Consider the following 15,028-nt stretch of genomic DNA (forward strand, 5'->3'; position numbering starts at 1 on the left):
ATTAAAAGTTAAATAGTTACAAGTCTCACAGCTTTTGATGTAAGTGTGACCACTTCCTGACAAATGTACTTACTCAATGTAGTTCAGATGTGCATCAGACCAGTACAGCTTGTCATTAGTGTAGTCGATCGTGATCCCATTGGGCCACTCTATCTTTGTGGTGATGATAGCCACTTTGTTAGATCCATCCGTTCCAGTGCGGCCTATAAAGGCTTTGTCTCCCCAGTCTGTCCAGTACACATATCTAAGAAGAGATCCAAGAAAATGACTTTAGATCACTTGATGTGAAGAAGAAGAGTCTAAACTTCTCAACAAAAACCTATCAATCATCCACTCTGTATGGGGTAAGATTGACTGATACAGTAATTTTTAGATACTGAGATCGGTATTTGTCGGTATTTGACTTTCTTTTTAACATTTTTAGTACTGCAACTACAATTTGTCAAATGTCCCTAAAATGTGTTTATTTAAGAGTTGTAATTAAGATATGCCTAAGGCAGAATGTTTTTCATCTGAACAGTAACCTTAACTTTCAAAAAAAATTATGAATAATAACAATGAATACAAATTTAAATTAATTAAGTAATAACCTTATTTCACAAATCCATAATTTCTTAATGATTTCCTGGAAATAACGATGTAACTTGGTCCTAATTATAGGTACCATTAAGTTGATACATTTTCCGCCAATTTATTACAATGACTTATTAACATAACCTTTCTGTCAGCAATTAAGATGAATTTACAAAAAAATTAACTGCAGGCAACAGTACGATTTAACAGTTCCCAACAACAAATTAATGACGTATTGTTATCTCACTGGCTTTAAATGGAATTTCAAGACTTAATTAAATCCTGACTAGTTTTTGTTCAGTTAAATTCCTAGGAAATTATTAACTCACGTTACCAATCAAATCTAAATATAAAAATTGAATTGAGTGAAAGTTTGTTTAACAATGAAGCCTATAAAATTACATCTAATGAAAATACCTGCAATTTATCAAACTGTAATCTCGTTTAGAATATCTAAACATCTGAACATACATTACTCTGATATCAATATATTGTGATAAGCCAATATTCATGATAATAGCAGCCAAGCCACTAACACTGGCCCTGTCGATATATCAATCAGGTTCTACTGTGAGATTTCTACCCACCCATATTTAGGATGCAACACAATGGCTCTGGGGTTTTCGAAGCAGTAGGTGTTATTGGCATCGACGCAGTGTTCAGCCAGTTTCTTCACAAAGCGACCATCCAGCTCAGACACTTTAAGGCAATCCAAGAAGCTGTCCACCCAGTAGAGTTTCCTCCCTATCCAGTCGACTGCAAGGCCCTCCCCGTGCAGAACTCCATTGACCACCACCTCTCTGTTACTACCGTTGAAAGACATTCTCTCAATTACTCTGCGGCTCACATCAACCCAATAGAAACGCTTGTCCACACGATCAAAGTCCATGGCCACCACACTGGTCAGACCCTGCAGGATCATAGAGTAGGCCTGCCCATCTGTTGACAGGTTCCGGAGGTAATAGCGGTTGCTGAAGATGAGATAAGGCGAGATGTTGCTGTTCTGACGGCAGCTGCGTCCGTCTGGCTCTCGTAGGAATCCTGGGGCACACTTACAGACGTAGGAGCCAACAGTATTCTCACACACCTGGCTGCACACGCTTGGTGTCTCTGCGCACTCGTTGATATCATCGCACGTCTTGCTGTCGGACATGAGACGGTAACCCGGGCGACAGGTACAGATGAAGCTGGTGGGCGTGTCAGTACAGTTGTGATCACAGTGGTGGATTGATGGGTCTGTGCATTCATTGAGACCTTCAGTCAGAGAACAAAAACAGCAACAGTGTTATTATAGTCCTCAGCAAAGACAATGAAGGAAGCCAAGACAAAGAAGGAAGCGAACCAAGCTGATTCTTTGGTGTTTATTATTTATTTTTATTTTAAGATCAAATCACTTTCTTTGATTGATACTGTGGCTTATTATTCTGACCTTAACTAAAAATGGTAGCTGCTAAGACATCAAAATCACACTATTTGGTCATTTACTATGCTTCTGGTTTTAGCTTTAATATTTACTGATTTATTATTGCACACAGCTCAACCATCCCATAATTTTTGTGTCATCTGAATTGTCCTCCAACCGTACATTGATGACAATTTGTAGCTTAATTTCTCTATTACTTCTTTAATATCTCCCCTAGAGGAGCATGCACCAGTTAGAGAAACTTGACTGCAGACAAACCCTCAAGCTACTGAAAAATGGGAAGGATCTTATTCGTGACAGAAATTCTTGAACTATTCTGAAAAACTCTTTCACTCACCACATCCCTTCTCATCGCTGTTGTCAGAGCAGTCATCACTCCTGTCGCACACCTGGCTCAGAGGGATACAGTGTCCATTGTCACATCTGAACTGTCCAGGAGGGCAGGTGGGTGGTGGTGTGAGGCACATGTGCTCCAGTTCATCAGACTCGTCCCCACAGTCATTGTCCCCATCACAGACAAAGTCATGGGACACACAGCGGCCGTTTTGGCAGGTGAACTGGTGTTGCTGGCACGTCTGGTAAGTGCAGCCCTGCTCGTCACTGCTATCCCCACAGTCATTACGCCGATCACACCTGATTTAGGATGAAAGGGCACAATTAAGTAACTCCCAGTGCCAGAAGACTGATTAGTCATTTGTGATGTTTTGTAGGAGTTTATTCTTTCTAACCTGTAGGAGCTGCGTATGCAGAGGCCATTGTCACAGGTGAACTCATTGACGCCACAGGATTTACGTGTGCAGTTTTGATGCTCATCTAATGCATCTGCACAGTCTGCGTCTCCGTCGCACACCCAGTCACGGGGAATACATTTCCGCTGAGGTGGTTGGTTGTTCGCACAGGTGAACTCTGAACTGGAACATGTGCGATTGGCTGAAAAAAGACAAAACAACATAAAAACAAACAGGGTTGATTTGATGACCCAACGTTAACCTGCATTTTTGTCAATCCAACCATTCCAAACTGTATTTCAAAACATCCAGCCATGACTTGAAATTCTTTATTCATCTAATGTGATTGATCCACATTGTTTGAAGTGAGTCTCCTACAGAGGTTCAGGCAGTGCTGAAGTTTTAGCTTCAGGCATCTTATTGTTGGAGCACACACTGGTGAGTCTTGATCCACCCTGAGCCAGGAAGCCAGAGAAAGGAGACATGCACAAAGTAACGAGTGAGGCAGGAGAAATCAGGAATGTCAGTTCCTTGGACTGGAGACCTTCTACAGGAGACTAAGATGCTGGACACTGACTGCCAGTGTCTCCCCACATAACACTCCCCAGTGGTGTGTATCCTAATCCATCAGCGTCCAAAATAAAGACAGGATGAGTGAAGCAGGAGGGGGCAATGCGGAGTGGTGGGGAACAAGAGGATAGCCTACAAGGGGAGGATATAAAGAACTGGGAAGATGCAGAAAAGGATGAAAAAAAACAAACAGGGAGGAGAAGGAAAAGATGGAAAACAGAAGAGGCACTGAAAGGATGCATACCACAATTGTGTCTCTGGTCTTCGTCACTCATGTCACCACAGTCATTGTCCCCATCACAGATCCAGGATGAGGCAATGCACCTGCCATCATCGCAGCGGAACTGATCCGTGTTGCAGGTTCTGATCAGCATGGCTGCAGAAATAAATCACATTATAATGTTAAACTGTAGATAATACAGGTAACATTTCCAGTACTGTGACTGAGTAACTTATACCCACTAATTTATATTCAATGTAAATGTTAATCCTTTTTTGTAATGACTTTTTTCCTTTTTTGTAATTGCCAATTACCTCAGGTACTGCCCCCACTGCTTTTTAACTAATAGGCACAATACAACACTGCCGAAGCTTTCAAAATAGTCATGGCAACTCCACATTCCCATGCATGGTGAGCTATCTAAACAAAAGCCAAAGTGAGGATCTGTAACCCCTGGTGGACAAAGGGAGGGGGAGGTGCTGTTTGTCAGAGGACACTGATGGGTGTCACCACAGTGGAATGCAACACACAATAGGAGGCCTGGCTGACCACATCGTCAACAAAGAAATACACCACTGACTCGCACTCTCCGCTACATCACTCACAGCACTCTCTCACACCAGCGCACAGATGCAGATTGGCGGACAGACACAAACACACAATAACCGAGCAGCTGATAATGGGGGGAGGCCCAGACACACAAAGCCAGCAGGCCCGTTCTGAGGGTGAGAGAGTTGTGCGACACTCACTGCAGGAGAGAGGTTCGTCAGAGCCGTCGGCACAATCAGCCCCTCCATCACAGTACCAGTGGGCGGGGATGCAGCGGCCGCTGGAGCAACGGAACTCAGTCTGGGAACATGTGGATGCAGCTATGTAGAGGATGAAGAAAGGCATGATGTCACTTTTCTTTTTTCCTTGTTCATATGTGAGTCTTGACATGCTGATGAGGTGGTGAGGCAAACACTAATCTGTTCTTGACTAATGGCCTCTTAATATTTGGTAGATTAAAAGACTGTTTTGGCAAGATTGAGCAGACTTCCTCCTAGAATTCCTGATTTGCAACATTTCATATACTCAAAACACTGTAGGTTAATTTAAAATTATTAAATACAAACTATGTAAGGTTTTGGTTTGATTTGTAGTATTTTACACAAGTGATTTTCATTTTTAAGCTTTTTTAATTTAGCAAAGGATTGTTTTTGTGTTGTTTATGGGGGGGTCAAATTTACATTGTGCTATTTTATTTGAGTGTTTGGATTCTCAGTGTTGAATTTACTCACTCTATTTCATAATGGAACAAAAACTTTGTGTTAATAGTATTTTAAGGATCTCACAATGCAATACATGCAATACACATACCTGAAATCTCAATTTTCTACTCACTAAAGTGTAAACTATTGAGAGTTTGTTATGTAGAGGATAAAGACTAGTCTAGAGTTAATACCAGAGTGATTTTGGACCATATGCCTTTTTCACAACAGGTGGTTTGATTGTCATAGCAGGAAAGGCACTGATGTAACTACAGGAATAGCATGCACGATGGGTAAATCCCATTTGAATTTCCCAGTAGCCATGAGAGTGACTCAGCATGCACAACACCAGGATCCTGGAAATAATAATCCTAAATGGAATGCAGCTATTATTATTGTGTTTTTCATGCTGTGACATATCTAAATTTCTGCTGGGAAGAAGTTATATTCATGATTATGACGACATGTGAAAAGTTGTACGATTAGCAGAATTACAGAAAATATAAATAAGAAACAAAGACAGAGGAAATGTGATATTGCTTGATTACTTAAGAGCCGCTGCTGAACTCACCACAGTGTGTAGGGCTCTCATCACTCATATCCCCACAGTCATTGTCTCCATCACACAGATATGAACGTGGGATGCAAATGTTGGTTGACTGGCACTTTGTGTGTTCTGGCTGGCAGGTTCTCTCAGCTGAGATCGTCATAAAGGAGAACATACAGTATTTAATATGAGCAATTACAGCTGTGAGGAATCATTTCATTCTGTTTAATTTCTGCAGTAAATTTCGGGATACTCACGGCAGTTTTGCTCATCTGAGGTGCCATTGTCATAGCAGTTGTTGATTCCATTGCAAACATAATCCTTCGCAATACAGCGCCCATTGTTGCATGTGAACTCTGTGTTGGGGTCACACGGTCTAAACAGACAGCCCACTTCATCACTGTTGTCTCCACAGTCATCATAATGGTCGCAGCGGTAGTGGTAGGGCACACAGCGCCCATTGCCACAAGTAAACACGGTCGGCTCACAGGTGTGGAAGGCTGCCAATCAGAATCAAACAGATGTCAGATCTCTGGCTGAGAAAGGGGGCTGATACAGACATACAATGAAAGCTCATTTTACCTGACAAGGCAATAAAGGATGACAGCAACTGTGGAACTGCATGCAAAGATATAAACATATTCACATAGTGTTGATTAGTGTTATTATTCAAGGATTGAGAGCTTGTTCATGGAGATAAAAATCAAAAAGGGCAAGAATACACACCCACAAAGTTGAAATCAGTCTTTGGTCCTAAGAACGAAAGGTGTTACAGTGAAAGATAGAACTTGTTAGTATCATTAAAATTAGTAAAAAGATCAAGGTGCATTTCACAGAAAAGATAGTTCTGATTAACTTATTCAGGAGGACTAAGGATTTTATAGGGGATCACTGTAACAACAGAAAAATTAAGAGAGATTTTAGATTAATTCAGTTCAAAACAAAACATGAAAAAACAAACAAGGAGCATCACGGATTCAAGCTCTTTGCATTTAAGGACGCCCTACCACAGACTCTCTCCAATTCATCGCTGCCATCTCCACAGTCGTTGTCATTATCACACTTCCACTGGGCGCGGATACAGCGACCATTCATACAGGTAAACTGGCCTGGAAGGCAACGAGTCCCATTATCTGGGATACAATGTTTGTTGTCAGCCAGGTACCAGCGGCCCTCTGATGGACACTGGCACTCAGCTCCATTGGGTCCTAAAAAGACAAGATTACACAGAACAGTTTATATTAGCTGAGGTTTTTCTATTTCTGCACTTTTATTTCTGTAATATTATGCTAAAAAAACCAAGCAAATATGACAATATGTCTGTACCTGGTGTGCAGATGTGGCTGCAGCCTCCATTAAACTGCTGACAGGGACTGTCACACTGCTGCTGCTTTCTGCTGGCCAGAACATGGATGTCCATTGGCCTAGATGGGAGGTTCTGAATCATTACCCTTTGGTCAGAACCATCGTGTTTGTTGGCCCGGTAGATGCTGCGCGTGTTCCAGTCAGTCCAATAAATGAACTGCCCAAACATATTCATAGCAAAGGGGTAGATGGCTGTGCTGACGATGACCTCCCGATTTGCCCCCGTGAGAGAGGATCGCTCAATCTTCTGTCTGATCAGAGAACAAAAGAATAATAATAGAAGTGATTCACAGAAACAAGACAATGTGAGAAACATAATTAAGTGCATAATTCCATAGTTGTTTTGTTTTTTTTAAATCTTACAAGCTGGCATCTGCCCAGTATAGCCTCTCTTCTTCGTAGTCCAGGGTCAGTCCGTTGGGCCACACCAGACTGCTGTTCACAATCTCTGTTCTGAAGTTTCCACCTAAGGTAGCACGTTCAATCTTTGCATGGGTTCCCCAATCTGTCCAGTACATGTACCTGTGGAACAAGGAAGGAATCATCTCTATATGCCCAGTTTAATCTAATGAACAAAGAGTGTGTGTTGTGTTGTTGTCTTACCCCCTGCAGGGATCCAACATTATGGCTCTTGGCCTGGTCACATGGGCAATAATAGTCCGCTGAGAGCCATCCACAGCCATGGAGCTGATGCTCTGGTTAACATAGTCACTGTAGTAAATCCTTCTATTTATCCAGTCATATGCGATGCCATCAGGAGCCCCCAGATCTGACAAAACACAGAGATAACAACATCAGTAATTTCCCTGGTATTGATTCCTACAGCCAAATGAAACCTCCAAGAGGAACAAATTAAAGTATACATTATGTTGTAGTGCAACTTACCTGAAGCCACCACTACAGGAGCTGAAGTTGGAGAGGACAGGCTGATATAGCTGATCTTGCTTGTTCCTGCACCTGAGCTTTGTGTGAAGTAGATCCTTCTGTCTGTGAGGTCAAAATCAAGTGCCACTGAGGTACGAGGCACATTGACCACAGGGAAGGGCAGTGCGTGGTCTTCAGGATCAAGGCGTAAGCTGCGCACCGTGCTCTCAGTAGTATAGATGAGATAATCATCCCTTGACACCACACAGTTCTCATTATCTGCTGCAAGATTCCCAAAAGCACAGCTGCATTTCTTGTTTTGGTTGCCTGAGCCAGAACCTGGGAGGGCAAAGCAGAAGTGGGCGCAGCCTCCATTGGCCTCAACACAGGGGTTGTAGTTTAGCTCCTGAGCAGTAGTGGGCTGCGTATGCTGGTCAAAGATAGTAATGTCCCTTAACATGTTGATGTTATCTCTAATGACAGCAGGCTGCTCTGTGCTGCCGGGCTCTTTGCTTGCTTGGAACACCTTCTTAAGGTTCCTGTCCACCCAAATGATACTATTCTGAAACACTGTGATCCCATAAGGAGTTGGGTAGCGGCTGCCATACCTGACTATCTCTGTCTCCCCTCCTTGAGGGTTGATCCGGGCAATCATATCCAGGGAGTCATCTACCCAGTAGACATAGCCAGTTTGCCAGTCCAGAGCTAGACTTCGTGGAGTTATGATGCCTAATGACACTAAAACTGTGCGGTTGGTTCCGTCCAAGAGTGCTCGTTCAATTTTGGGGTGCTGACCATAGTCAGCCCAGAATAAGTATCTATTTCTGGGGTCCACTACAATGTGCCGTGGCATGTCCACCTGGGTCTTCAACAGCACCCTGCGGAAAGTTGTGTTCAGGCGAAGCACTTCCACATATGTCTCAGTCAGAAAGGCATTGGTGAAATAAAGGTTGCCTGAGGACAGAATTCAGTATGCTCAGTATTTTAGTGGCATCATATATTACAAGTCACAGGGACATGGAGTCATCATTCACAAACTGCTAAAATTCATAAGCCCCACTGAAAGTAGAAATCGATGACAGTATCAATACAACACAGATTTTCTGTTTTGTCGACACTTATAGTGATGCAGCTATGAATGAGTTGATAGCAAACTACTTTCCTGCCTGCTGCTGTCTCTGTTTTTCCTGAACTCACTGCTTAAATCTTCTCTCCTGTCACCTGTTCAAGATTGAAAGCTTCTTAACTTTAACTCTACCAGGCAGTCTGCTGCCTGTAGGCTGTATCACACAGCAAATTCAGATTAGTCAGGCTCTATTTTAGTTTTCTGATTTACATCAAGAGATTAAGATCAGTGTATTTAGACAGATAAAATAAATCCCCTAATTGTCGTGGGAAAATTAGTTTGATGCAGAGTCACTGACAATATGAGTCAGCAAGGTAAAATACATAGAATATAGATAAACAGTTAGAGCACTAAAGGAAACAAAAAATAAAGTGATTTTATGATTATAATGTGATTATCTAACTAAATAAATTACTGACATTTATGCTCTTAATGTTGTGTTATTAAGACGAATAACAAACCATTACAACATTAAAAATTAACACTGTTTCTGCTGGTGAAACTAGTGAAAAAACAACAGAAGTAACTGTCTACCGTATATTCTATAATGTAAGGATAAGCTGCTTTGATGGTAGTGAACTTAATTTACTTCCATTTCAAAAGTAACATCTCAATAATAATAAGCAACCTTGATTTTCTTCTGAAGTGTTGCTGGTATGCAAGTGAAAACTAAAATGGCAGTTGAGTTTGCTGTAATGACAAAATGTTCACTAATTGCACTAATTGTCATAAGTACAATAGTTAAACATATCATATGCCTCAATTAAAACTTCAGAATACCTGCAGCCCAGTCTACAGCAATGCCTCGTATCCCGTTGCGTCCGATTCCAGATGTTACTATGCTCCGTAATCCTGAGCCATCTGGCTTGATCCGTCTGACCCCATTCTGTGTTGCCACAGTGCTGCTGAAGTCACACCAGTAGATGAAACCAGACGCCATGTGCACATCAACGTGTAATGCATTACGGCCTGAAAGAGCATAAAGCACTCATTAGATGATTTTATTTAAACATAATATGAACATATGACATTTAGTTATTCCTTCACTCTGTTATTAGCTTCATTATTTCACCTAAACAGAGTTAAGTCATCATTTAGAAGCTCATTATATTTACATACAAACATTTAGGCAACAAAGAGTATTCAAAATCACTGACCTCTCCCAGCCACTGGCACCATGGCCTCAGAGTGGTCTGCCCCTTCAAGACTGAAGCCTTTGATAGCAGACAGAGTAGAGATGACGACGTAAGACTGGTAGGGAACGCAGGTCCTGTTGTCGGCATTGAGTTTAAAACCTGTGGCACACGCACAAGTAAACAAACCCAGCGGCCGCGGCAGGCAGAGCTGCTCACACGCGTCCCTGTTGTCCATGCAGCCATTGGATGTACCTGCAGAGGCTGAGCATTTGAAGAGAATACAGAGACACAAACAGCAACAAGCCAAAAACAGTGAATGAGAACTGAGCTTTTCTTTCTGATGATGTTGATGATGATAATGATGACGATGTCTCCTTGCATTACTCACTTTCTCGATAATGAACTTTTAGAACTCTGAGTCCAGACACATTGTCTCGCAGCACAACCTTGTTGGCACCTGTGGACTTATCCACACGTTCTATGACCTCAAAGTCGCGGTCGGTGAAGTAGAGGTAGTTTTGATGGACAGCCACACCCCAGGGGTGAGAAAGGCCTGTCACTATGGTGATGCGGTTACTCCCATCTGGATCACCACGCTCAATCTGTGAAGATTCAATGCCAGACAAGCAGTCAAAAGCAGTATTTGTATTTTATTCAATTACTGAGATTCACATTAAGGTGAATATAACATTATATTTGTCAGAACTTTATAGAATGAACAAATAATTATCTCTAGACCAACCATGCCAGTGCTTGTAACAGCCCAGTAGAGCTTGTTCTCTTGAATGTCCACAGTGAGGAACTCAATGTGATCTAAGTTGTTGGTGAACAGGGTGACAGGGTTTAAGCCATCCATGTCTGCAGATGCCACCTTGGCAGGGATGCCACTTTCTGTTCCTTGGTCTGTCCAGTACAGTTTACTGAAAAAGATATGTAAGATTGTGGGTCAGTATTTGTGTTTCTAACATTTGCAAATTAGTCATGATTTGCTATGCGTATTACTTCATAATAGTCAACAAAAGAAAAAGAAAATGTCACCTTTTGGTGAAAATGTTTCATTTCAAAATGTTAACCTTATCAGAACCTAGGAAAAAAATGTTCTTGTTTTCTTAATTGTACTTTATTGCACATTGCTCAGGTTTCAGAGTGCAGCACGGTATTCCGTAACACTGGTTTAGTTCTCTCTAGAGGCAGAGCAGACGGCAATGAGGAGGCTGTTAGAGCTCAGTAGCTGTGGGGATGAGTGACTGTGCCAGGACTGTGTTAAAAAGGGCTTACCCACGTGCTGGGTCCACTGCAATGCCAACAGGACTGCCAGCACCAGTTGGAGAGCCGTTATTTGTGATTAGCGTTTTCCGGTACTGTACCTCCCCTCTCAACTTCAAAACCTGGCCAAGCACAAACACAAACAGGTGTAATTGTTGTGCCCTGTTCTCTTACTACAAGTTCAATTATAGAACAAAAAAATGTTTCATTAAGATACTAAAGTCAGTAATAACGGTAAAAAAGAGCAACAGGATTAAGTATTATTTATTTTACCTCAATAGACTGTGTAGCTGGATTGGTGTAATACAAATTCTCTGTCATCCAGTCCAAAGCCAGGCCAACAGGGGAGCCCAGAATGGCTGCAGGGGCAAACTCTGTCCTGTTAGTACCATCTGACTTCACCCTGTGGATCTCACCCTGGGAGACAAAGGAAGACAGATTAATCCTGACCACTGCTGAATGTGGATGTCTAGAGTCAATCTTGTGTTTTATTTTTCAGATTTTATAGTAAGTAAAACTGTTTGAGAATAAGTAAGTAAACAACTTAGATGGTAAATGGTAAATGGCCTGTACTTATATAGCGCCTTTTCTAGTCTTTTCGACCACTCAAAGCGCTTTACAATACATTTCATTCACCCCATTCACACACATTCATACAATGATGGCAGGAGCTACCACGCAGGGTGCCATTCGAACCGCCAATCTTCCAATTGGTGGACGACCGCTCTACCTCCTGAGCCACAGCCGCCCCTTAGTTCTGAAATAAACTCTGACATGTGCAGTTACATGTAATATATGTATCTAGTATGTCTTGCAACAATGCAACTCTGTACTCTCTATGTTCACTGTATTATGTTGGGAAAACAGACAAAGAACTGTGAATACTATTTCCAGATAGTCACTTACCGGGTGCTCCACCCAGTAGATCATCTGTTCACTGTCATCAAAGTCAACATCATAGCCGTTCTGAAGCCCAGCAACAGGGACCATGGCATCATTACTCTTGTCATCTGCGTTCAAGGAAATGCCATAGATAATGCTGTCTCTCACAACCACCAGGAATGGATCCTCAACTACAAATAAAAAAAGATATTGAAAAGGCAATTAATAAACGTGTTTAAAAAAAAATACAATTACAAACATAAAACACAAGTTACATCATTTAGTCTTTTCTTGACACAATAATCCAACTCCTGAACTAATATTCTTTATTTTTTCTGTAGAATTGATCATAAACAAATCTGAAACAGAGCTAGAAAAGCATACTTCCTAAATGTAGATTTAGACCATGGTAATCCAAACGTTAGAGTCGCTTTCAGTGTATAATATGTGGTGCAAATTAGGCATCCTAAACTAGCAGGCCTTTATCTATAAAGAGGATTGCCTGGTGAAAGTTTGTTCCACAATCTGATTTGCTTCGTCATCACAGATTAGAATCGATGAATGGTTGTGGGGCATTTTCATTCTTGGATAATCGTTGGCCTCAGGGGGAGACTGTGTTCTGCTTGGCTGAAACTTGAGATGAGTTAAGCTGTAGACCTAAGGGGGACCCTTTGGACTGTGAATTAAAGGTCCCTTGTCTTCTTAAGACCTTGAAAGACATGCTTATATGATTCTCAATATTTATGACTGGAACAGCAGTTTACAAGCGAATCTAAATGGAAGACTGTTGAAAAGTACTTGGATTGATTTATCAGACATGTTTAGCATTTTCAAAGATTTCTCCTCTTACCAACACTGAGATGCCTGCAAACAAAGTGTGCAAGAGCCCTCATTTTTGCAATGACAAGTTTGCTCTTTTACAACAATAACCACAGCTAAGACAAATGCCTTATGAGTATATCAACTTATCAGCTGCATCTGACCCAACTTCCTTTTTCATCAAACAGAGTGATGAGTGTTTTCCTCCATTTGGCAGGATGCATACCTCTGGTGCAGGTGATTTGGTCTGCTGCCAGTGTCCAGCCTGAGGGGCAGGCACACGAGTAGTGCCTTGGTCCCACAGCCGAAAGCAGGCAGATATGAGTACAGGGGCTCCTGGAGCAGTGATTTTCACCTACAAGTTGTAAAATCACACACGCACAAGTGCAGAGAAGTGCATACACACACACAATAGACTAGAATTAGCAAAGCAAAAAAGCAAACATTTCACAAGTTCATAAGGATTATTCTGAAAAGTAATTACAAATCAGTGGACCTTCTGCATATCGGCACCACATCATTGATATACAAGAATACCCAAAACAATTCAGCTTATCTTTGCCATACCTGTCGGCTGCCTGGCTGGGTGTACTGCCACCAGACCCATGGGCTGAGGGAGGTTGAACAGCATCACTGTCTGGTTCTCCCCATGCCACTTATGGGCTCGCATCACGCGGTTGATGTATCTGTCGGTCCAATACACAAAATCCTCAAAAATGGTAATTGCGTGGGGATGTTGCAGTACCTTTTCATAGAGAGTAGCAAAAGAAAAAAAAGTGTCTTACACATGCTATTCAAAAGAAAATGGTTTGTGTTCTGTTCACTTTCAGATGTGCTTAATCACATTAATAATATAATTCAGAATAAAGTCTGCCTTCTCATACACTCACCAGGTCACTGGCCAGAACTTGCTTCCTGTTGTTGCCATTATAATCGCAGTAGTCAATGAAATCCAAATAGGCATCAGCAAAGTACAACAAATTGTTTGGATAGTCTAGAGTAAGACCATTGGGCCAGTACAGTTTGCTGCTTATGATAACAGTCCGCAATTTCCCATCCATACTGGCCCTCTCAATGCGGGGGTTCCTCCCCCAGTCAGTCCAAAACATCAGGTGAGCACTGCAAAACAAATGTTCATCTTTTACCATCAACTGCTTAGACAATGACACGCAGAGACCACAACATGTATTACAAGACACACGCAGTAGGTCTAACAAAAAATTATCTCTCTGACCTGTCCCTTGGGTCCAGAACCAGGGCCCGAGGGTTAGTGACATTTTCACTGACTAACACAGTGCGGTGGGTGCCATCCAGTTTGGAGACTTCAATTGTCTCCAGTACGTAGTCAGTCCAGTACAGGTTCCTGCCAACCCAGTCCACAGCAAGGCTCTCTGTCACGGTCACTCCACTGTCAAATATCTGTCCACAAGAGACTTAATCTTAGTTAAATATGTTTACTGGTGACAAGGAAGGAAATAAACATATAAATGAATACAAATTTTCATAGCAATATGTGTGTGGTGACAAAAAGAAACAAACCAAACTCACCACAGTTCGATCACTGCCATTTTTGTGTGCACTCCAGATTCTGTCCTGGCTTGTGTCAGACCAGTACACATGGTCAGTGACTGAATCAAAATCAAGGGCCACAATATTGCGTCCATCCCGGATCAGTGAGCGGACCACGTTGGGCTGAGTTGTTATGTCATCTTGCACTATCTGATTACGACTGGCCACTAACAAGAATGCCTGACGAGAATCTGTAAACAGACATCAAATCTCTATTACTTATTTCTCATTCTCATGCTAATAAGAGCACTTATCAGCCTTTGCATGTCTTTCAAAACTATACAACAGGACTGTTAAATAGACCCTACTCAAATGACAATCCTTAGGGAATGCACTTTTGTCCAAATAATGAGCTATTGTATTGCAGAGCCTTTCAGCGGGTTATCTGTGTGGAAGAGGAGCTCATGTCAGGCACGTACCCCATAAACAGCCCTTTGTTGGTGATTATGTCCTAATTACACCAGTGATGACCAATGAGTGACATATATGTTATTTGTCTTATCTAAAGAAATCAGAGGAGCAAGGAGAGACAAGGGAGAAGAAAGACAGTGTGTCAGTCTCGCAGTGTGGGGGCCGAACTCCCTCTTTATCATAGTTCATTCCTGCCCACCTGCCAGCAGAGTGAAGAAAGCTGAGATATGTGCTGTAAAGGCAAGTTGTCAAGACATCAAAATCCCTGTTTGAGTTATT

The 15,028-nt window shown here is 41.9% G+C and overlaps 1 protein-coding gene across 1 annotated transcript in view; it reads right to left on the bottom strand.

Moving 5' to 3' along the window:
* lrp2a (low density lipoprotein receptor-related protein 2a) overlaps positions 1–15,028 on the bottom strand; it is a 48,022-nt gene that overhangs the window by 12,934 nt on the left and 20,060 nt on the right. Inside the window, 27 exon segments of the mRNA XM_062431454.1 lie at positions 74–244; positions 1,161–1,827; positions 2,334–2,629; positions 2,725–2,926; positions 3,539–3,670; positions 4,264–4,383; positions 5,336–5,461; positions 5,569–5,811; positions 5,894–5,929; positions 6,038–6,064; positions 6,319–6,519; positions 6,638–6,927; positions 7,040–7,198; positions 7,280–7,445; positions 7,562–8,494; positions 9,447–9,635; positions 9,824–10,063; positions 10,191–10,404; positions 10,545–10,722; positions 11,081–11,190; positions 11,342–11,485; positions 11,975–12,141; positions 12,996–13,124; positions 13,337–13,514; positions 13,660–13,888; positions 14,004–14,188; positions 14,318–14,529. Of these exon segments, the coding sequence (XP_062287438.1) occupies positions 74–244; positions 1,161–1,827; positions 2,334–2,629; positions 2,725–2,926; positions 3,539–3,670; positions 4,264–4,383; positions 5,336–5,461; positions 5,569–5,811; positions 5,894–5,929; positions 6,038–6,064; positions 6,319–6,519; positions 6,638–6,927; positions 7,040–7,198; positions 7,280–7,445; positions 7,562–8,494; positions 9,447–9,635; positions 9,824–10,063; positions 10,191–10,404; positions 10,545–10,722; positions 11,081–11,190; positions 11,342–11,485; positions 11,975–12,141; positions 12,996–13,124; positions 13,337–13,514; positions 13,660–13,888; positions 14,004–14,188; positions 14,318–14,529 (5,944 nt within the window).

The sequence above is a fragment of the Scomber scombrus genome, chromosome 13, assembly GCF_963691925.1.
Source record: "Scomber scombrus chromosome 13, fScoSco1.1, whole genome shotgun sequence".
Taxonomy (NCBI): domain Eukaryota; kingdom Metazoa; phylum Chordata; class Actinopteri; order Scombriformes; family Scombridae; genus Scomber; species Scomber scombrus.